The sequence below is a fragment of the Papaver somniferum genome, chromosome 1 (assembly GCF_003573695.1).
Source record: "Papaver somniferum cultivar HN1 chromosome 1, ASM357369v1, whole genome shotgun sequence".
Classification (NCBI taxonomy): domain Eukaryota; kingdom Viridiplantae; phylum Streptophyta; class Magnoliopsida; order Ranunculales; family Papaveraceae; genus Papaver; species Papaver somniferum.
In genome coordinates this window covers 130785341-130804371 of record NC_039358.1, presented here as the reverse complement: position 1 = coordinate 130804371, position 19031 = coordinate 130785341, and the positions used below count along the sequence as shown (strand labels likewise).

Below are 19031 nucleotides of genomic sequence, written 5' to 3'. Positions count from 1 at the left end.
ATGAGATCCCTTTTGAAATCTGAATCCTTGATGCATGCAGTAACGTGTAGGGCCCGGTTGTGACCTTCTTCCGCCATCATGTATTCTATTGTAAATATGACATTATTCACAGACATCTCTGGTGTTTTCGAGGCTTCTGGACGCAAAGGAGTTAAATGCACGTCTAGGGCTATCTGGTTGATCGCAGCAAACGTCTCCGCCCGCTGATTCTTCGAGAGGTGTAAAAGTTTGCATAAACTTTCCACTAGAGAAGCTGTTTCCTGGTCCACCGGCCTCTGGTTCATAGTGAAACTATTGTCTTGAGGAGGATCATTGCGAGGATTATTCTCCAGTGTAAAAATCCTTGTGACAGGAGAACCGCTCATATCTGATGTCATCTTGATGAGGAGATCGAGTATGTTGTTTATTGTTTCCTTGATCAGGTCCAAGTTCTTCGTGTGAATCTCCTGCACCCATGCTAACTCGATCAATGTTGGGATTCTTCTGGTTACACCACCAGATATACCGTTGGGAAAAGTGGCATCTTCATTGGAGGAACATCGACAGGGATTTGAAGTTGTTGGGGCAGTCCTAAGACCAACCATTTTGAAAATCAGCCAAATGGGATTGGGTATTGAAGAAATTGACTTCACAACCGAGAGATTAATTTCCCACTGTGGTCGCCAATTGTTTATGGGTGAAAACTGTTTCTACTGATTTTGGTAAATTTGGGTGTGTGGATGAGAAACTAATCTAAACCCTAAACAAATGCACTGCACAGGAGTGCTTTTGATTCGAGAGATCAATCTATACAATTCTGGCCTAAACCAAGAAATGGCCATTCCGTACTTGCTTCGGTCACAAAGTGAATGAGATGAGGTTGATCTTAGGGAGAGAAGCGAAGAAGGTGTTGAGATTATGAAGGTGTTGGCTATTTATGACTTATATCAGAATGATGAACTGGCTTGCACAATGAAAGCTATCAGTTGTGGGTGTTTTCTGAATACTTAGACAACACTTGGTTTTTCCTGTGTTTTTTGGAAATAGGTGAAGGACCTATTTATACAAGTCATTGAGCGCAACCCTCATCTCGTAGGAAGTGGAGGAGGTGAAGTGATGGAGTAGTGGGTCGTGTATGGATAGTGATTGTCACACGATCACATCTTTGCCCACTTCCCTCATCATCGTTAACAGTCCATGCCTCCTGACACGTTCTCGTAATGAGCGTGTTGCATACCGCACGCTGTAAGCCGCCAGACCAATACCCTAGTAAGTATCCCCCTGTTTGTGACATGTTTGATGTCTCGAATGAGTGGGTCGAGTCATGGGACCCGCCGCAAGAAATAGCATATGGTGCTATCAGGTTAAATAACTAAGTTGAATAATTGATATTCATGAAATATCGTGTATGCTCGATGCACCTAATGCATCGAAAACAATCAACATGCATGAAGCATCGCTGTTTTAAAGCTTAACTGAATAAGTCGCGGATTAAGCGTCTTAAAATGGTAGCATGTCCAACCATCTTCGAGTGATCGTTTGGAGACCGCGTGGGCAGGCCACCATCTGGTCGATCACTCACTGCGGTAGAGTGGCGGACGGTGGCCACTGGGGCGCTTCATTGTTCGCCTAACTTTAAGTCTAAGTCGTCCGTCCAAGCTGGCAAAGTTGTACGGACGAGATGATTTACGGCGCATGTTCGCTACCGTTGATAGATTTTAGGGTTTCCCCTTTGGCTTGATCTAGTTCAAGCATGGGCGCTTGTTTTGGTGGGACCAACCGGTCACGCATGGAGACGGCCCATTGTTGTGCATGTCTACACCTCTCGGTCCCACGAAAGTTCGATCTAGGCCACTCAATTTGAATGGCAAAGATGAGTGGTCGTGATCGATTTGCGACAGAAATCCATTGCCGCAAAGGATTAAAGGCCGCGCAACATGCCATCTTTGGACGAACGTTTCGAGGTGCATGGACATACTCTGCCTAGGTCGTCCGGTTACACTCACAGGTGGGCCCATAGTGATCACATCAACATCCTTGGGGCTTCTTGAGTCTATATCTACACCCTCCGTTTAGGCTGGCGAAGATGGATGGACGTGATCGAACTACGACATATGTGCATTGTCGCAAACCCTAATTAGGTTTTTGAAACAGTCATGCACACGTGACTTTGGGCAAACGATTTGGTGAGCTGTGCTTCTCCTTTGGGAAAACCGATCGTGTGGGGCCCACGTTGGGCTGATGGTGAACATATGTGCACCTTCCTGATGGTCCTAGGTGCGATCTAAGACATCCAAATACGCTGGCTAAGTTGGATGGTTGTGATCGATTTAAGACACTAGTGGGATTTCCACGACCCTTTAAAGCATCACGCCAGCCATGTTTTGAGCAAACGTTTCATTGCTCCATGGATTTGCCGTGAGAAAACCGATCGGGTAGGGGAGAAGTGGGCCCGCCAACGTATGTGTTAGCGCTTCCTTGATCGCGGGGTGATATAATCCGTCTAACCAGGTTGGAGAAGTTGGACGGTCGTGATGGTTTTGACTGCCTTGAACAGTCTTGCTCATTCGAGCCTTTCCCAAAGAAACGCGGCCATCCTTCTTCTGACCGGCGTTTGACGGGCGTTGGGAGTGTAGTGTGGTGTTCGACCGGCTATGGCATAAGCGGGCCCGCCGGTGGTCATCACAACAATTGCCTATTTTTTCCAGGGTTTGACTAGGCTTGTTAAATCACGCTACCAACTTGCGTGGTCGCGATCGTTTCTGAGACTAATATGGACAGTCCAGATTTTCCGTAAGGAAATTAAATACATTCGATCGAGTTGTTTCGCGTCGATTCGAAATTCTCTTTGTCAGAGAGTGATGCAGCCTGTACGGGTATTTCGTGCATATCTCAAAATTGGCACTTGGAAATTCATGTTACTCTGCTGAGAGTGAACACTCAGTCGTCATGTCATGCTAATAATGAGAGTTCGTCTAGGAACAACACAGGAAATACTAGGAAAATCATGCATTAATTAATAATGCTAAAGAATTCACAGAATATTTGGGATTGCTGTTGCATGCACCATTCTGGGTGAATTTTGTGTATTTATTGAATTGCTTCGAATAAAGTGAAGAGGTTTTCTGCGCTCATCACTTATCAAACGGCTTTACCCTGTGCACGATGTCAGCGCATTAAATACTGGTTTTACAATTTTAGCCCTGAACTAAAATCCACCATCAACACTTCTGCTACTACTATGATCACTAGAGCACAAAAAGGAATTTCAAACCAAAGCAATTTCCAAATCATATTTCTCATATTTCCATCAAATATCATATTTGTTCTTCATATACATCTTTATTGACTACCGTTTCTGAGCCTAAAACTTTTAAGCAAGTAGTGAATGATCCTAAATGGAAAGTGTCTCTGAAAGATGAATATGAAGCTTTAAAGCGCAATGAATGATCCATAAAATATCATATTTGTTCTTCATATCGATAGAGTGTACATCGCTCGATGGTCATTAAATCGCTCGATGGTCATTAAAGCGCCACCGCTGGTCAATCTGTCGCTCGCTGGTCTGATTAACGATTATCAGATCTTCATCCGACGGATACTATTTTTTCCCTCTATAAATACCTAATTTCAAACTCATTTTAGCTCACACCAGAATTTCTAAATCTCTGTAGATTTTATCAATCTTCAATTCTTTTCATCACTCTTCCAATTCCTCAGAGAGCATGGCTGATAATATGAACATGGTTGAGTTCGCTCAGTTCGTAGCAAAACGACGTGTTGCCTAAAATCAAAGAGTTGTTAATCGTGTCAATGTGGAAAGTGAAACTGGGAGAAGTCAAATTAGTAAACGTCAATTTATGAGGCGAAAACCAAAATTCACTACTGCGGAAGATGAATGTATTTGCAGGAATTATATTTATATTTAAGTTTTAATATTTGTTTAAATTATAAATTGTAAGATTGGATTAAGAATAGAATTAATGTTAATTTTCAACAGTATTCGTCAAATTTTCAAATTCATTAAACTTCGATATAATCATTAATAGTCATTTTACAAGACATAAAACTAGACAATAATTGGAAAGACTTCAAAAATAAAAATTTGGGACAATGTTCTTCATCTTATTAATCTTCTTCATTTCACAAAACTTCCAATGAATACGCTCATGAACGGAATTTCCTTTGTTTATCTTCTTCTTAGGCTTCAAATTTGTTTTGTTTTAATTTTCCTTCCCTTGAACTTTTCTTTGCCTTTGCTTTGATTTAGTTGCGGATTTGACTTGGTTAATATCCAAAGCTTGATGACTTCTTTGCTTCTTACCTATTTCTTTATAACTATCACATATCCTCTTAACGGCACCTTCAAGCACTACTCCGGAAAAATCAAGTTTTGTTGCCGAATCAAGTTGGGTTTGAAATTGGGCCATTTAGGAAAATTCAAAAAAATAAATTAGATTGAGAAATAGAGAAATTTAGATTAAGAAAGAGAGAATTAGAGAAACTTTTCTGTGTAAAATTTTTTGGGGTAACTTCTGAGTTTGAAAATTACCTATTTATAGTGATAAAGAACTAGCCGTTGGCGCTAGATTTAACATCGAACGATATTCATAATATCGCTGGCGATAAAGTTTTTATGGTTGGAGTTATTAAAAACATCGACCACTAGAAACTCTGTCGCTCAGTGGTTTTCCCATAGTGGCACAACTCGTTTTCCATGCCACCTGCTATGCCAAATAACATTTTTTTGCCATACCCATAGGGATAGGCCTTAAAAACAAAGTCTGACTAAAGATTTGGTTTGGGCTCATGTTTTTCTTGGGGCTTGATAGACGCATTTATGTGTCTAATATAGCCCAATTGTATATTGTGTTAGTACCCATTTTTGTACTTATTATGGCTTTTTATGTCCCTGTAGGTATTTCTGGAGAAATAAGCTTTTGCGGCGAAATTGGCTAAAAAAGTGGTTTTTGCGCTCGTGGGAGAAAATTACTATACGGACTCTCACTTTGGATAAGGGGTAACCTAATTACTAAGGGGTGACCCATTTCCAGGCAGCTGCTAAAGGGACACCAGAACTGGATAGGGGGAGATCACATTTCTTCATGTTTTCAAATTAATGTTTTGGCGGGAAACTTCATGCATGTTTACTGGCAGAGTTGGATTCGATTAATGGACGGTTTCTAAAGAGATGCAACCCCCAAAATCAGTTGGGCTGGATGTGAATGGACTAAACAGAGCTGGTACATGTGTTTTGATCGATCACATTTGGCTGGAATAGCCGGGAGAAGAAATCAGAGTCCAAATAGGACACGTATGGTTCTGTTTTACGTTTCAAAGATTTTTTGAGGAGATTCTGGGAGAGTTTTACGCTAAAGAAAACTCTACTTGGTCCTGTTCAAGTCTTGGGAGAGTTTTGGGGCAATAGAATAGCTCATAAACGCGTACAGGGAGATCAGAGAGAGATATTCTCTCAACAGCGCAGAGAAGAAAAAGAAAAGAAAAAGTCGGATACAGTAGAGATTTTTGGGGATTAAAAGACTATATAAGAGTTGGTTCAAGTCATTGAAAAGTTGAGAAAAGTTGAGGAAAAAATTTGGAGTCCAGGAGAGCCGAAACAAAGAAGTTACAGAGAATTGGTGCTGCTACTGCTGCTTCCATTGAAGAACCTGAAGAACACGAAGAACAGACTCGCAGAGTCCGTCGTTCTTCGGCAGTCTTAATTTCAACACCCAACTGTCGTTGTTTTACAACAGCAGAGGCTTGTATCGTTTATTTTCAGCCTTTTCAACTTTGTAACAGTGACGCTGTAACATTTATACAGCGTTGCAAACTTCTTTTTACACCATTTTCATCAATAAAAACACATTATTAAGCCATGGATACATCTTATGATTATGTTTTTGGGATGAGGAGCTAAACCCATTAGCCAAGGCGACAGAGGAATCCATTGTTCCACATTAATTGGTATAATTCTAATTTTACTATTTATTTGCAATATTATTATTTGATTATATGCATGGGATTGAATTGAAATATTAGTTCTTATTGAATAGTTGTGAATTAATTTGATGAAGCATGCTGGGTTTTAAATACTTTTGATGTTTTATACTCTTTGATTACAACTATTACTTCAAGAATATATTTGAGGCAAATATTAGAATTATTTTTAAAGATAAAATTGCATGAATATTATTTAGAGTTTACTATTTATTTGGTCAATGGTGGAATCCTAGTCTTGGTATTTTTATCCAAAACTTTGAATTATTTTATTTAGTTGCCTGTTTAATTTAAATCTATAAAAATTGTTTTCTTCACAAGTCTGATACGAATCCGTTTTACCACTTCAACTACAATCACTTTTGATAAACCATCAAATTTTGTAGCCGCCGACGCGGACCTGTGTTTAATTAGCATTTTTTAGATTTATTTTTTTTATTTATTTGTTCTTCTTTACGTTTCTGTTTTTTTTGTCTTTTTCTTTCAGATTCTTGAAGTTGGAGCAAAAGAAATTTTTGCCAAAGTTTTTGGTGGACATTTAAAGACGTGGAGTAAAAGGCAAAGCAAAAGGAGCAAAAGAAGAAGAATTTTTTTTATTTTTTGATAAAAAGAGAGAAAAAAAAAGAGAGACATTTTTATTTTTGTAATTTTTTTTTAGACTTTCTTTTCTTTTGTATTTTTTTTATGGACTTTGGACATTAATTTTGGGACATTTTTATTTTTCTTTTTTATACCCTACGGAAGGGTACCATTAAATACAAACTATGTGCAGGGAAGGACGGCGATTACGATATCGTCTCGGCCCCTCGGGTTCGTACATGACATAGGAGTCGTGGCCCGAGTCGACTTCAACGGTTCTTCGCCCGTCTGGTACGGGAGGTAAGTCCAATCGAAACACTCGCGAATCTCCTGCAAGCGGGTTACTGTATTCCTTAAGGTGATAATTGTTTGAGGACGAACCGGACTGTTTTTATATTCCTAGTAAAGGGCAAGGCCTGTCCTAAACAAGATAAGGGTTCGGATTTCATCACCGCTCCCTTCTTGTCAGCCTTAGGAAAACGAAACCTAAAGCGAACCTAAGCCTAAAATTTGGACTAGAAAGAGACCTATAGGGTATCGAGCTTAACAGGACAATCATTCGAAAAATATTGGTTACTATTTTAAGCACACCTCGAAGTTCTTGACGGTTTCTGCGAGTTGAATGCGTGACTGCGCCGCATTGGATCGGTGAGGTTTTGGGTATCAAAGCTCCACTGAGCTTCCCTCGCCTCGATTCAACTTGCTTTAACTCGGATTGATTCCAGAGGTGTTTGCTCAAATTGTAACGAATTCCCTTTCGAAGGATTAGAAGCTGGTCTAGAAACAATCTAAGTGGAGCCATCATGCTTGTTGTTTGCTAGAAATCTTTAGGTTTGCTGTGGTAAAGTCGAGTCAGCCTGCTGTGTGATTGCTAGAACCTTCCTGTTAGGAATTTTTTTATTTCTTTTTGAATTCTTTTTAGTGTATGCCCGATTTTGTTAATAGGGCTTGGAAAAGAGATACTCTAGGTCGATTGATTAGCGAAAAACCTAGTAGTTCTTCTGATTTAAGCAGGGAGCTCGAAGACTCTTCTTTGGAGAGCCCTGTTTTTGGAAACTTCAGTTTTGAGAATCTGTCTCTTCGTGAGGAAAGTACCCCTAGTACTTCTGTTGTGCCAGCGATGGCAACTTTGAAAGATTACATGTTCCCAACTAGGACCAACCGAGCTTCATGCATTAAATTGCCAGCCACTATGGCTAATTTCGAGATAAAACCTAGTATTCTTCAGATGATCCCTATATTCTTAGGAAAAGATGATGAGAACCCTTATTTTCATATTAGGGACTTTGAGGAAATTTGTGGGACAATTAGAATAAAAGACCTTACTGATGAAGTCTTGAAACTTAAAATGTTTCCTTTTTCCTTGAGAGATAAAGCCAAGACCTGGCTGAACAACCTACCATCTGAATCCATTGAAACATGGCAGGAACTTATTGCTGCTTTCTATATGAAATTATACCCTAAGCATAAAACTGCAGCTGTTAGGCAGAAAACTAGTGCTAGTGTGCAACAAGAGGGAGAGTCTCTTTATAGGTTTTTAGAGCGATTCAATGATCTCCCATCTCAGTGTCCTCACCATGGATTTGATAATATGAAACTCGTACAAATTATTTATGATGGTTTAGACTATTCGACCAAAGCCATGGTTGAGTCTATGTGCGCTGGTGAGTTCACTAATAAAAATGCTGATGATGCTTTTACCTTCTTAGGAGCTATCGCTGAAAAATCCCAACAGTGGGAATCTTGTATTGAACCCCCTAAAAGACTCTTAGTCAATAGAAGTAGCACCAATGTGGTAGATACAAGTTTTGGTTCAGATGCTAAGTTTGCTGCTTTATCTAGAAGGTTAGAAGCTTTGGAAATGGTCCAGTCTAAAAATAGGTCCCTTGTTGAACCTAATAGAGCCTCTCAAGTCTCTAGTTGTGGAATAGAGCCCGATAATTCATTTTGGGAATGTAAGGTTAGTGAAGAGCAAGCCCATGCTGTCTATAACAATGCTAGGTTTGAGAACCGTCAGAAGTTTGACCCATACTCAGAAACCTACAACCCTGGTTGGAGAAACCATCTTAATTTCTCTTGGTATAAGGGCCAGAGTCAAGGCCAGTCTAGCAATTCTCAGCCTCCCCCAGGTTTTGGTTTTAAGAACTCTTCAGGTCAAACCCAGTTTCAGAACACTTCCGAGAAAAAGATCTCTACCTTAGAGGATACTCTCACTATGTTAGCAAATAACCATGAAATGCTAACAAAGAACCACATGAGCTTTCAACAAGAAACTAGGCAAGAATTGAAGAATAATTCCCAGAGTCTTGCCAAATTAGAACTTCAAGTAGGACAAATAGCTAAGTTCATAAGTGAGAGAGAAGATGGAAGGTTCCCTAGTCGTACTGATCCCAACCCAAAAGGAGAGAAATCGTACAATCATGTGAATGCTGTCACAACCCTAGGAGTGGAAAGAAAGTTGACAACAAGGTTGCCATGCCTGATAGTGAACATGCTGTAGTTCACCCTGCTGAGCCAGAAAATGAGGAGACCGATAGAGTCTCCAAAGAGACCAATGAGGGTCCTGTTAGCACGGCTTTGTTCCCAGAGCCCCGTTTCCCCAGCTGCTAGTTCCGACTAAGAGGGAGTCCAACTTTAATGATATATTGGAGGTTTTAAGCAGGTTAATATCAACCTTCCATTATTAGATGCAATTAGGCAGATTCCCTCTTATGCCAAGTTCCTTAAGGACTTGTGTACGCGAAAGCGTAAGCTCAGTGTCCAGAAGAAAGCCTTCATAGCTAGTCATGTGAGTTCTATTATTCAGAATACCACTACTCCTAAGTATAAAGACCCAGGGTCCCCTACCATTGCTTGTACAATAGGTAAGTACCGTGTTGAGAAAGCTTTGCTTGACTTAGGAGCCAGTGTGAATTTACTTCCATATCATGTGTACCTTAAGCTAGGACTTGGTGAGATGAAACCTACCCAGATGACACTTCAGTTAGCTGATAGGTCCGTTAAAATTCCTCGTGGTGTGATCGAGGATGTTCTCATAGAGGTTGACAAGTTTATTTATCCAGTGGATTTTGTTATCCTAGATACCCAACCTGTCCCTGACCCAGAGAACCAAATACCAGTGATTTTAGGTCGCCCGTTTTTAGCTACATCCAATGCGATCATTAACTGTCGAAATGGTATTATGAATTTGTCTTTTGGTAATATGACTATTGAGCTGAACATTTTTAATATTAGTAAGCTACCCTCTGAACTAGATGACTCGAATATAGAAGAGGTGAACATGATAGGAACATTAGTCGAGGAGTCATTACCAAACACTTTGTTAGAAGATCCATTAGAAAAATGCCTAGCTCACTTTGGGATTGATTTTGATGATGATAATGTAATTAATGAGGTGAATGCTTTGTTAGATTCAACCCCTTTGTTAGATACTAGTAATGGATGGAAACCTAAGTTCGAACCACTACCAGTTTCTAAGTCTACCCTAGTTCCTTCTTTAGAAGAGCCTCCTAAGTTGGACCTAAAACCATTGCCAGATACCCTGAAGTATGTGTTTTTAGGCCCGTCTGAGACTTTACCTGTGATTGTTTCTTCCGACTTGGATAGATCAGGAAAGTAGGCTAGTAACCGTCCTTCAAAACAACAAGGAAGCTTTAGGGTGGACCATAGCAGACATTAAGGGTATAAGTCCTACTGTTTGTATGCATCAGATCTATTTAGAGGAAGACACCAAACCTTCTAGGGAGATGCAACGTCGACTAAACCCCAATATGAAAGAAGTAGTTCGAACTGAGGTTCTTAAGCTATTAGATGCAGGAATATCTACCCTATTTCAGACAGTAAGTGGGTCAGCCCCGTTCAGGTTGTTCCCAAGAAATCTGGTATTACTGTAGTCCAGAATGATAACAATGAGTTAATCCCGACCCGTGACCACGGGTTGGCGTGTTTGTATTGACTATAGGAAATTGAACAAGGTCACTAGGAAGGACCACTTTCCCCTTCCCTTCATCGACCAGATGCTAGAGAGATTAGCTGGACATAGTCACTACTGCTTTTTAGATGGCTACTCTGGATATAATCAGATCGTTATTGCCCCAGAAGACCAGGAGAAAACCACTTTTACCTGTCCCTTTGGTACCTTTGCGTATAGACGCATGCCTTTCGGGCTATGTAATGCCCCTGCGACTTTTCAGCGTTGCATGATGAGCATATTTTCTGACATGGTAGAACGGTTCTTAGAGGTCTTTATGGATGATTTTTCAGTGTTTGGTTCGTCTTTCGATGAGTGCTTGCATCATTTGTCATTAGTTTTGACTAGGTGTAAGGAAAAGAATTTAGTGCTTAATTGGGAGAAATGTCACTTTATGGTTCGTTCAGGAATTGTTCTAGGGCATATTGTATCTTCAAAGGGTATAGAGGTGGATAGAGCAAAGTTGACCTTATTAAAACTTTACCGGTCCCAAAAACCGTAAGAGATATTAGGTCATTCTTAGGACATGCTGGTTTTTATCGTCGTTTCATTAAGGATTTTAGCTTGATGTCTAGACCTCTTTGCAATTTGCTTGCAAAAGATGTTAAGTTTGTTTTTGATGATGCTTGTTTAGAGGCTTTTGAGAAGCTTAAGTCATTACTCACTACCGCCCCCATAGTCCAGGCACCCAACTGGAACCTACCCTTTGAGATCATGTGTGATGCTTCAGATTATGCTATTGGTGTTGTGCTAGGTCAGCGAGAAAATAAGTTACTTCATGTGATTTACTATGCTAGCAAAACTCTGAATGATGCCCAGTTGAACTATACCACTACCGAGAAGGAACTATTAGCCATTGTGTTTGCCTTAGACAAGTTTAGACCCTATCTCTTAGGTTCTAAGATCATCATATATACTGATCATGCTGCTTTAAAATATCTTTTGTCTAAGAAGGATACTAAACCTAGATTGATTAGGTGGATTCTGTTGTTGCAAGAGTTTTCTCCAGACATTAGAGACAAAAAGGGTGCCGAAAATGTTGTAGCAGATCACTTGTCTAGGCTAGTTGTTAGTTCCCCAGATGATTCCCTTCCTATAAGGGATAGCTTTCCTGATGAACAATTGTTCTTTGTTACCCAATTACCTTGGTATGCGAATATAGTGAACTATCTTGTTACTGGTCGAATGCCCCAACATTGGGGTAAACAAGATCGTTCTAGATTTTTAGCTGAGGTTAAGCACTTCTTTTGGGATGATCCTTATTTGTTTAAGTATTGTCCAGACCAGATTATTAGGAGATGTATACCTGAGAGTGACCAGTCCAGTATTATTTCCTTTTGTCATGATCATGCTTGTGGGGTCACTTTAGTGCTAAGAAAACTGCTGCTAAGATATTGCAGTGTGGATTCTATTGGCCTTCGTTGTTTAAAGACTCCCACAGTTACTGCGTTACTTGTGAACGATGCCAGAAATTAGGAACCATTTCCCGTAGGAACATGATGCCCTTGAACCCTATTTTAATTGTTGAGGTCTTTGATGTGTGGGGTATTGACTTTATGGGTCCGTTTCCTAATTCTTTTGGTAACCTATACATCCTTGTCGCCGTAGACTATGTCTCTAAGTGGATTGAGGCGGTTGCGTGTAAAACCAATGACCATAGGGTTGTGATTGAGTTCTTGAAAAATAATATACTTACACGTTTTGGTACACCGCGAGCTATAATTAGTGATGGAGGGTCGCACTTTTGTAATGGGACTTTTAGACTTCTGATGAAGAAATATGGTATTACACATAAGGTAGCTACCCCGTATCATCCACAGACTAGTGGTCAGGTAGAGGTTTCCAATAGGGAGATAAAACGTATATTAGAGAAAACAGTTAATCCTAATCGGAAAGACTGGTCGTCTAGGCTTACTGATGCCTTATGGGCTTACCGTACTGCGTTTAAGACCCCCATTGGAATGTCGCCTTATCGGCTTGTTTATGGCAAGGCATGTCACTTACCTGTTGAGTTAGAACACAGAGCTTATTGGGCTGTTAAGCAGCTAAATTTTTCACTTGACAAGGCAGGAGCCCATAGGAAACTCCAGCTCAATGAGTTGGACGAGATTCGTATAGATGCTTACGATAGTGCGAAGGAGTATAAGAACAAAATGAAACTTGTGCATGATAGAAACATATTACGGAAGTCATTTTCTCCAGGTCAAAAAGTTCTTCTGTATGACACTCGTTTGCATCTATTCCCCGGGAAACTGCGCTCTCGGTGGACCGGTCCTTTTGTGGTCCGTACTGTTTTTCCTCATGGAGCTGTTGAGATCGAGACACTGGATGGTAGTAGTTCTTCAAAGGTTAACGGTCAGCGATTGAAGCCCTTTTTAGAGCCTTTTCCTACATGATGTTGAGGAGGTCCCTCTGGAGGACCCTGTTTACCCTTGATTGACCATCGAGGCGATTTGTATGTTGTATAATTTTTGTATTCAGTTTTTGGTTTCACTTCACTCAGGTACTATCTTTCCGAACTCTCTCTTTACTATTTCCTCATGTTACTTATATTTTGGTACTGTTCTTTCATGAGAAACATTGAGGACAATGTTAGATTTAAGTTTGGGGGTGGGAAGAAACTTTTTGTTGCGTATGCAATAAATAAACTCCAGCCTAGAAATTTATGCCTATTAGGATTGCACTAACTAATCTAAGTGGATGGAAGCATTTTGATTGTAGGAGTTGAGGAACCAATCTGATTAGATGGAAACATCTAAAGAGTCTATTCATAAAAGCACAGAGCTCAGGTGTTAGAAATAACATGATAGTTTCACCATATCTCGTTGAGTCCTTTTCACTTCTATTTTTATTTTATTTTGTTTTTAAACTATGTTTCTCTAAGTGATAGGTGGGGCCCACGATTCAAGTTGTTACCAATGCTAGGGTGAATTAGAGTGATTGAGATACCATGAAAAAAAAAAGTTGAAAAGAAAAAGAAAAAAAATGAAAAAAAAAATGGTAGTTACCAAAAAGAAAAAAAAAAAAAAAAAAAAAAAAAAAAAAAATTGAGACCAGACCATTTGACCAAAAGGAATAAATTCAATAAAGTCGACCACTGGTACCCTTGTATATGCCAGTTGTGTTGACCTAGAGTTAGGTTATCGACCACTGGTACCCTTGTATATGCCAGTGTGTTGATATTAGTCAGACTAGTATCTCAATCCATTAGGATAGGTTCATTTTGGCGGAGGCCTTCAGACAGATATGGGAAACGCCGTTCACTTAGTAAACATCAAAACCATATATGTTTTTCTATATCCATCTTCTTGATCTATCCATGTGATTAGTTTTGACTCCGAATATGATGTCCATAGTGCAACTATCTGAGTAGAGCTCTGTCACTTTATATGAATTTTAGTATGCTTGAGTGCAAACTCGTGTACAGCAATTGGAATTTCGCATCAGGGTACTTCTTCCTGTAGTCAATAAGTATGCCAACCAAGGAGATTCTTTAGTGCCTTCCAAGGTTCTGCGTAGATAGCTAAGGTCTGGAGTACAGGTTTTGTGGGTATATCTCTGGTAAGCCCTCCCGAGACTATAACTCGGCCACTAGGGCCACCCAGGGGTTTAAAGGCTTATTGCATACGCTAAATGCAATCGACGATGCCTGCGACAGTGAGTTAGGATTTTATTTTGTAGTTTTGATTTGCTCGGGACTAGCAAATAATAAGTTTAGGGGTATTTGATAGACGCATTTATGTGTCTAATATAGCCCAATTGTATATTGTATTAGTACCCATTTTTGTACTTATTATGGATTTTTATGTCCCTGTAGGTATTTCTGGAGAAATAAGCTTTTGCGGCGAAATTGGCTAAAAAAGTGGTTTTTGCGCTCGTGGGAGAAAATTACTATACGGACTCTCACTTTGGATAAGGGGTAACCTAATTACTAAGGGGTGACCCATTTCCAGGCAGCTGCTAAAGGGACACCAGAACTGGATAGGGGGAGATCACATTTCTTCACGTTTTCAAATTAATGTTTTGGCGGGAAACTTCATGCATGTTTACTGGCAGAGTTGGATTCGATTAATGGACGGTTTCTAAAGAGATGCAACCCCCAAAATCAGTTGGGCTGGATGTGAATGGACTAAACAGAGCTGGTACATGTGTTTTGATCGATCACATTTGGCTGGAATAGCCGGGAGAAGAAATCAGAGTCCAAATAGGACACGTATGGTTCTGTTTACGTTTCAAAGATTTTTTGAGGAGATTCTGGGAGAGTTTTACGCTAAAGAAAACTCTACTTGGTCCTGTTCAAGTCTTGGGAGAGTTTTGGGGCAATAGAATAGCTCATAAACGCGTACAGGGAGATCAGAGAGAGATATTCTCTCAACAGCGCAGAGAAGAAAAAGAAAAGAAAAAGTCGGATTCAGTAGAGATTTTTGGGGATTAAAAGACTATATAAGAGTTGATTCAAGTCATAGAAAAGTTGAGAAAAGTTGAGGAAAAAATTTGGAGTCCAGGAGAGCCGAAACAAAGAAGTTACAGAGAATTGGTGCTGTTGCTGCTGCCATTGAAGAACCTGAAGAACACGAAGAACAGACTCGCAGAGTCCGTCGTTCTTCAGCAGTCTTAATTTCAACACCCAACTGTCGTTGTTTTACAACAGCAGAGGCTTGTATCGTTTATTTTCAGCCTTTTCAACTTTGTAACAGTGACGCTGTAACATTTATACAGCGTTGCAAACTTCTTTTTACACCGTTTTCATCAATAAAAACACATTATTAAGCCATGGATACATCTTATGATTATGTTTTTGGGATGAGGAGCTAAACCCATTAGCCAAGGCGACGGAGGAAGCCATTGTTCCACATTAATTGGTATAATTCTAATTTTACTATTTATTTGCAATATTATTATTTGATTATTTGCATGGGATTGAATTGAAATATTAGTTCTTATTGAATAGTTGTGAATTAATTTGATGAAGCATGCTGGGTTTTAAATACTTTCGATGTTTTATACTCTTTGATTACAACTATTACTTCAAGAATATATTTGAGGCAAATATTAGAATTATTTTTAAAGATAAAATTGCATGAATATTATTTAGAGTTTACTATTTATTTGGTCAATGGTGAAATCCTAGTCTTGGTATTTTTATCCAAAACTTTGAATTATTTTATTTAGTTGCATGTTTAATTTAAATCTATAAAAATTGTTTTCTTCACAAGTCTCGTACGAATCCGTTTTACCACTTCAACTACAATCACTTTTGATAAACCATCAGGGCTGAGTTTGACAACGATCTGATGAATAAAATAAAAACCATTCCACAGAAATAACGACAGTACACGCTCACAATTACGAACTTTTAGACTCAAGTGACGCAAAGAAGCCATCGTCTTCCCAGCAAAGTTCATTATATGCTTGTCTTGAAAAAATCACTTAAAATAATGAAGAATATGCTTAACTTCAAAAATCATTGGAACAGTCTGAAGGATATGCAAACACGAATCACTATAAAAGGAGCTTTACTTCGCTCCTCTCTGAGTATTCCCATCGATCTATGATATGTTACTCTTACACACCACTTGCTTTAAGAGATCTCTTATCGATCTGTAAGGCATCATAGGTCTTACAGATCTATGATGCCTTACTAGAATGGACGGATCTCTTATTGTATGCATGTGTATGATGCCTTAAATGATGAAGATATGCAAAGCGTCAAGAAAATACAAATAGGTCTAAAATTATTTTTATCAAGAAAATACAAAGAGATTCTAAAACTTGAATAGACACAAAGATATGCAAAGCCTCAAATCTGCTACAAAGCCAACCACTCTAACAACACATTCTCATGTTTTTCTTCGTAGGCTTCTTGTGTTTCATTTGATTCCTCTCTTTTTCTTTTCCTCATGCAAGTACCAGAGTGAACTGAAACTAAGCTTTCAAAATAATTTACTTTTGATCTAAATCCCTTTACACTCCCCGTATATCGTTCACCAGCACTTCTATTTTTCGGGTCATATAAAACCAACTTATCCAGAGTCATGAATAGAATCTCACCATCCTTTAAAGAACATATGAACTTCAAACAAGGGCTATACCGATCAGAGAGTTCGTCAGTTAATTTCTCATGGGTAATGTCATAACATTTATCCCAAGTTTCTCGAACTCCATAATCTTGCATTACCCAGACTCCAACTGCACGGGGATTATAATAACCATCATCAGCGACGAGTACACATAAACGTCCGTCCAACAATCCTTCGGTAATATACGAACAGCGTTCATTCGCCTCAAGTTCTGTTGGCAGTTCTATTTCTCCAAATCTCTCTTCGTTGATATCCAATGAAACTATGAGCTTGCCTTGCTCTTCATCGGCTAACCAATGAAAACCTCCATTAACAAATAACCCGGATTTCCGATCAGAATCGAAAGAATAATTGACTGTTACGGTGCTTTTCCATGAATCAGATCCTAATGTATAGATATGGACTGATGAAGAAACTTGTCCATTATCCACACCAATTACCAATTTGTAATCATCACTCTTGTGATCATAACCAAAAGCACACATCGAGAACTTGACATAAGCAAAGTTACTTGTTGGTTTGACTATCTTCTTGTATTCTCCAGTAGCCGGGTTCCAAAGACAGAAGAATAAATCCTCGCGACAACCACTGCCACCATGGTTATTATCACTGTCAAAATACACAAGGAAAACCAGACCATTGCAAGAATCTAGTAATTCAACTCCATAACCTAAGGATTTATACGGGTAGCACGTTCTAGATAATTCAACTTCATAACCTAACGATTCATGTAAGTATACATTGAGTCCCCCCTTCCTCATAGAAGCTTCTGATAAATCGTAACTTATGGAGTAGATTGCGTCCTTGAGGCCCTTATCATAACCTCCAACCAAGAGATGATGAGAACTATCTCTATGGGAAGAAATTTTTAGATGCATTCTAATAAAACCCGGATCAGAAATTATGGAAAACCAACTCTTACAAACATACTTGCACGCTATGGTTGATATCACTGGTAATCTTAAAAAGATGTTGCGGTAAACGTCTTCCGGAAGGCTTGACATCTTTTTCTGTCTTAATCTCTTTGCTTGGTTAACCTTAAAACTTTGAAACTAAACTAATGTGCGATATTTTCTGATGTTTAAATAGGCGTTTAGGATTTGAATACAGCAATAACAAGAAGAATAAGAAAAACTAAAGTGTTTGTTATTATTTATAGGCTAATGCCTTCCCATATTCGGTAATTGGAAATAGAGGGGAAATTGGAATCCCCTAGATAAGGGAATTCGTAGGTGTCTTGAATAATGTGACCCACTTGACGTACCAGTTCTTACCGAAACCGAATTATATCCCCAAACCTCTAAAAATTCTAAAAATCGTATGCCCAAACGGTTTAGTTAGTTGCGACCATGCCCTACTCTCATGGGTGATAACGTTGAGCTAGAACACATTTCAGAGAAATACTTGGCCTAGCAGTACTCTAGCGGTACATCACTTAATGACTTGGTCGCAGGAAAAGGAAATGGCGGAGCATCAAATGACTCAAGTGCGACATCTATATGTGAGTAAAATTAGTAATGTATGCTGTAGTGGACAGTTTAAGCAGACCGTGGTTTTAATTTAACGGATGAGTTTGCTCATAAAAACAAAAATCAAACAAAAAAATCCTTGCGTTTGGTTGTTCGGAAGTAGAAAAAGTTGACGACGACACCAACTTAAATCTGGAAAGGGAATTACAACCAATTTTACGAAAACAATAGTAAGTAGAACTAAACCAAAAATGACAAGAATCGAGTTGGTCTGCTGGTGACACCAACTCATTAAATGAAATCAAGCAATCCAGGCTTTCTGTGGTTGCTTTCGCCTTGGTCCTGGTTAGTTTCTTGGCGAAACTTCTTGAAATTCTTTTGGGGCTGGAAGACGCAACAACTAAAGACCGAGCTTAAACGAAGCATAAGCATCTAAACAAGCAAGCGTATTGAACCTGCTCGTCCTTTAAAGTAACCCGGTCCCATCAACTTAAGGTAATCCTTCTAAACTTGGGTTGATGATGTAGTTGTTTATCGAGCACAATATTCACCAAAAAATTCAGTAAAGTCCTCTTGTACCAAGCTTAAAATCAGCCAAACTTCTAAGATCTTCACTTCCTGAAATACTCAACCCATAATCAACCAAAAGCTTGTGCGCAACTTTATCAATCCCAAGCTCCGACGAATGAATCCTGTCGTCGTTAAGAAAATTGATAAGAGATTTAGGGATTTTTATCGCGACAAAAGAACTGAAATATTAAACATCGATGTGGTTTGCAACAGAGAATCAGAGATACATGCCTTGGTTTGGAAATATGAAAGCCGGGCATGGAAAGATTAATAGAGGGCGTATAAGCCCGTTCTCAGTCAAGCCCACTAGGATATATATATAGAACGATTTTTTAGGGACCATGTTTTTTTTGAGGGGAACATGGTTTTATTAGGCCACCTTCC

The 19031-nt window shown here is 39.2% G+C and overlaps 1 protein-coding gene across 1 annotated transcript; it reads right to left on the bottom strand.

Annotated features, from left to right (window-relative positions):
• Positions 1 to 16337: 16337 nt before the first annotated feature.
• On the bottom strand, positions 16338 to 17486 carry LOC113350800 (F-box/kelch-repeat protein At3g06240-like). Its single transcript, XM_026594921.1, has one exon. The coding sequence runs from the start codon at positions 17484 to 17486 to the stop codon at positions 16338 to 16340; it is 1149 nt and encodes a 382-aa protein (XP_026450706.1).
• Positions 17487 to 19031: the final 1545 nt, after the last annotated feature.

Coding starts and splice junctions, on each gene's coding strand:
- LOC113350800 (XM_026594921.1), bottom strand. CDS start 17,486: ATGCATCTAAAAATTTCTTCCCATAGAGATAGTTCTCATCATCTCTTG.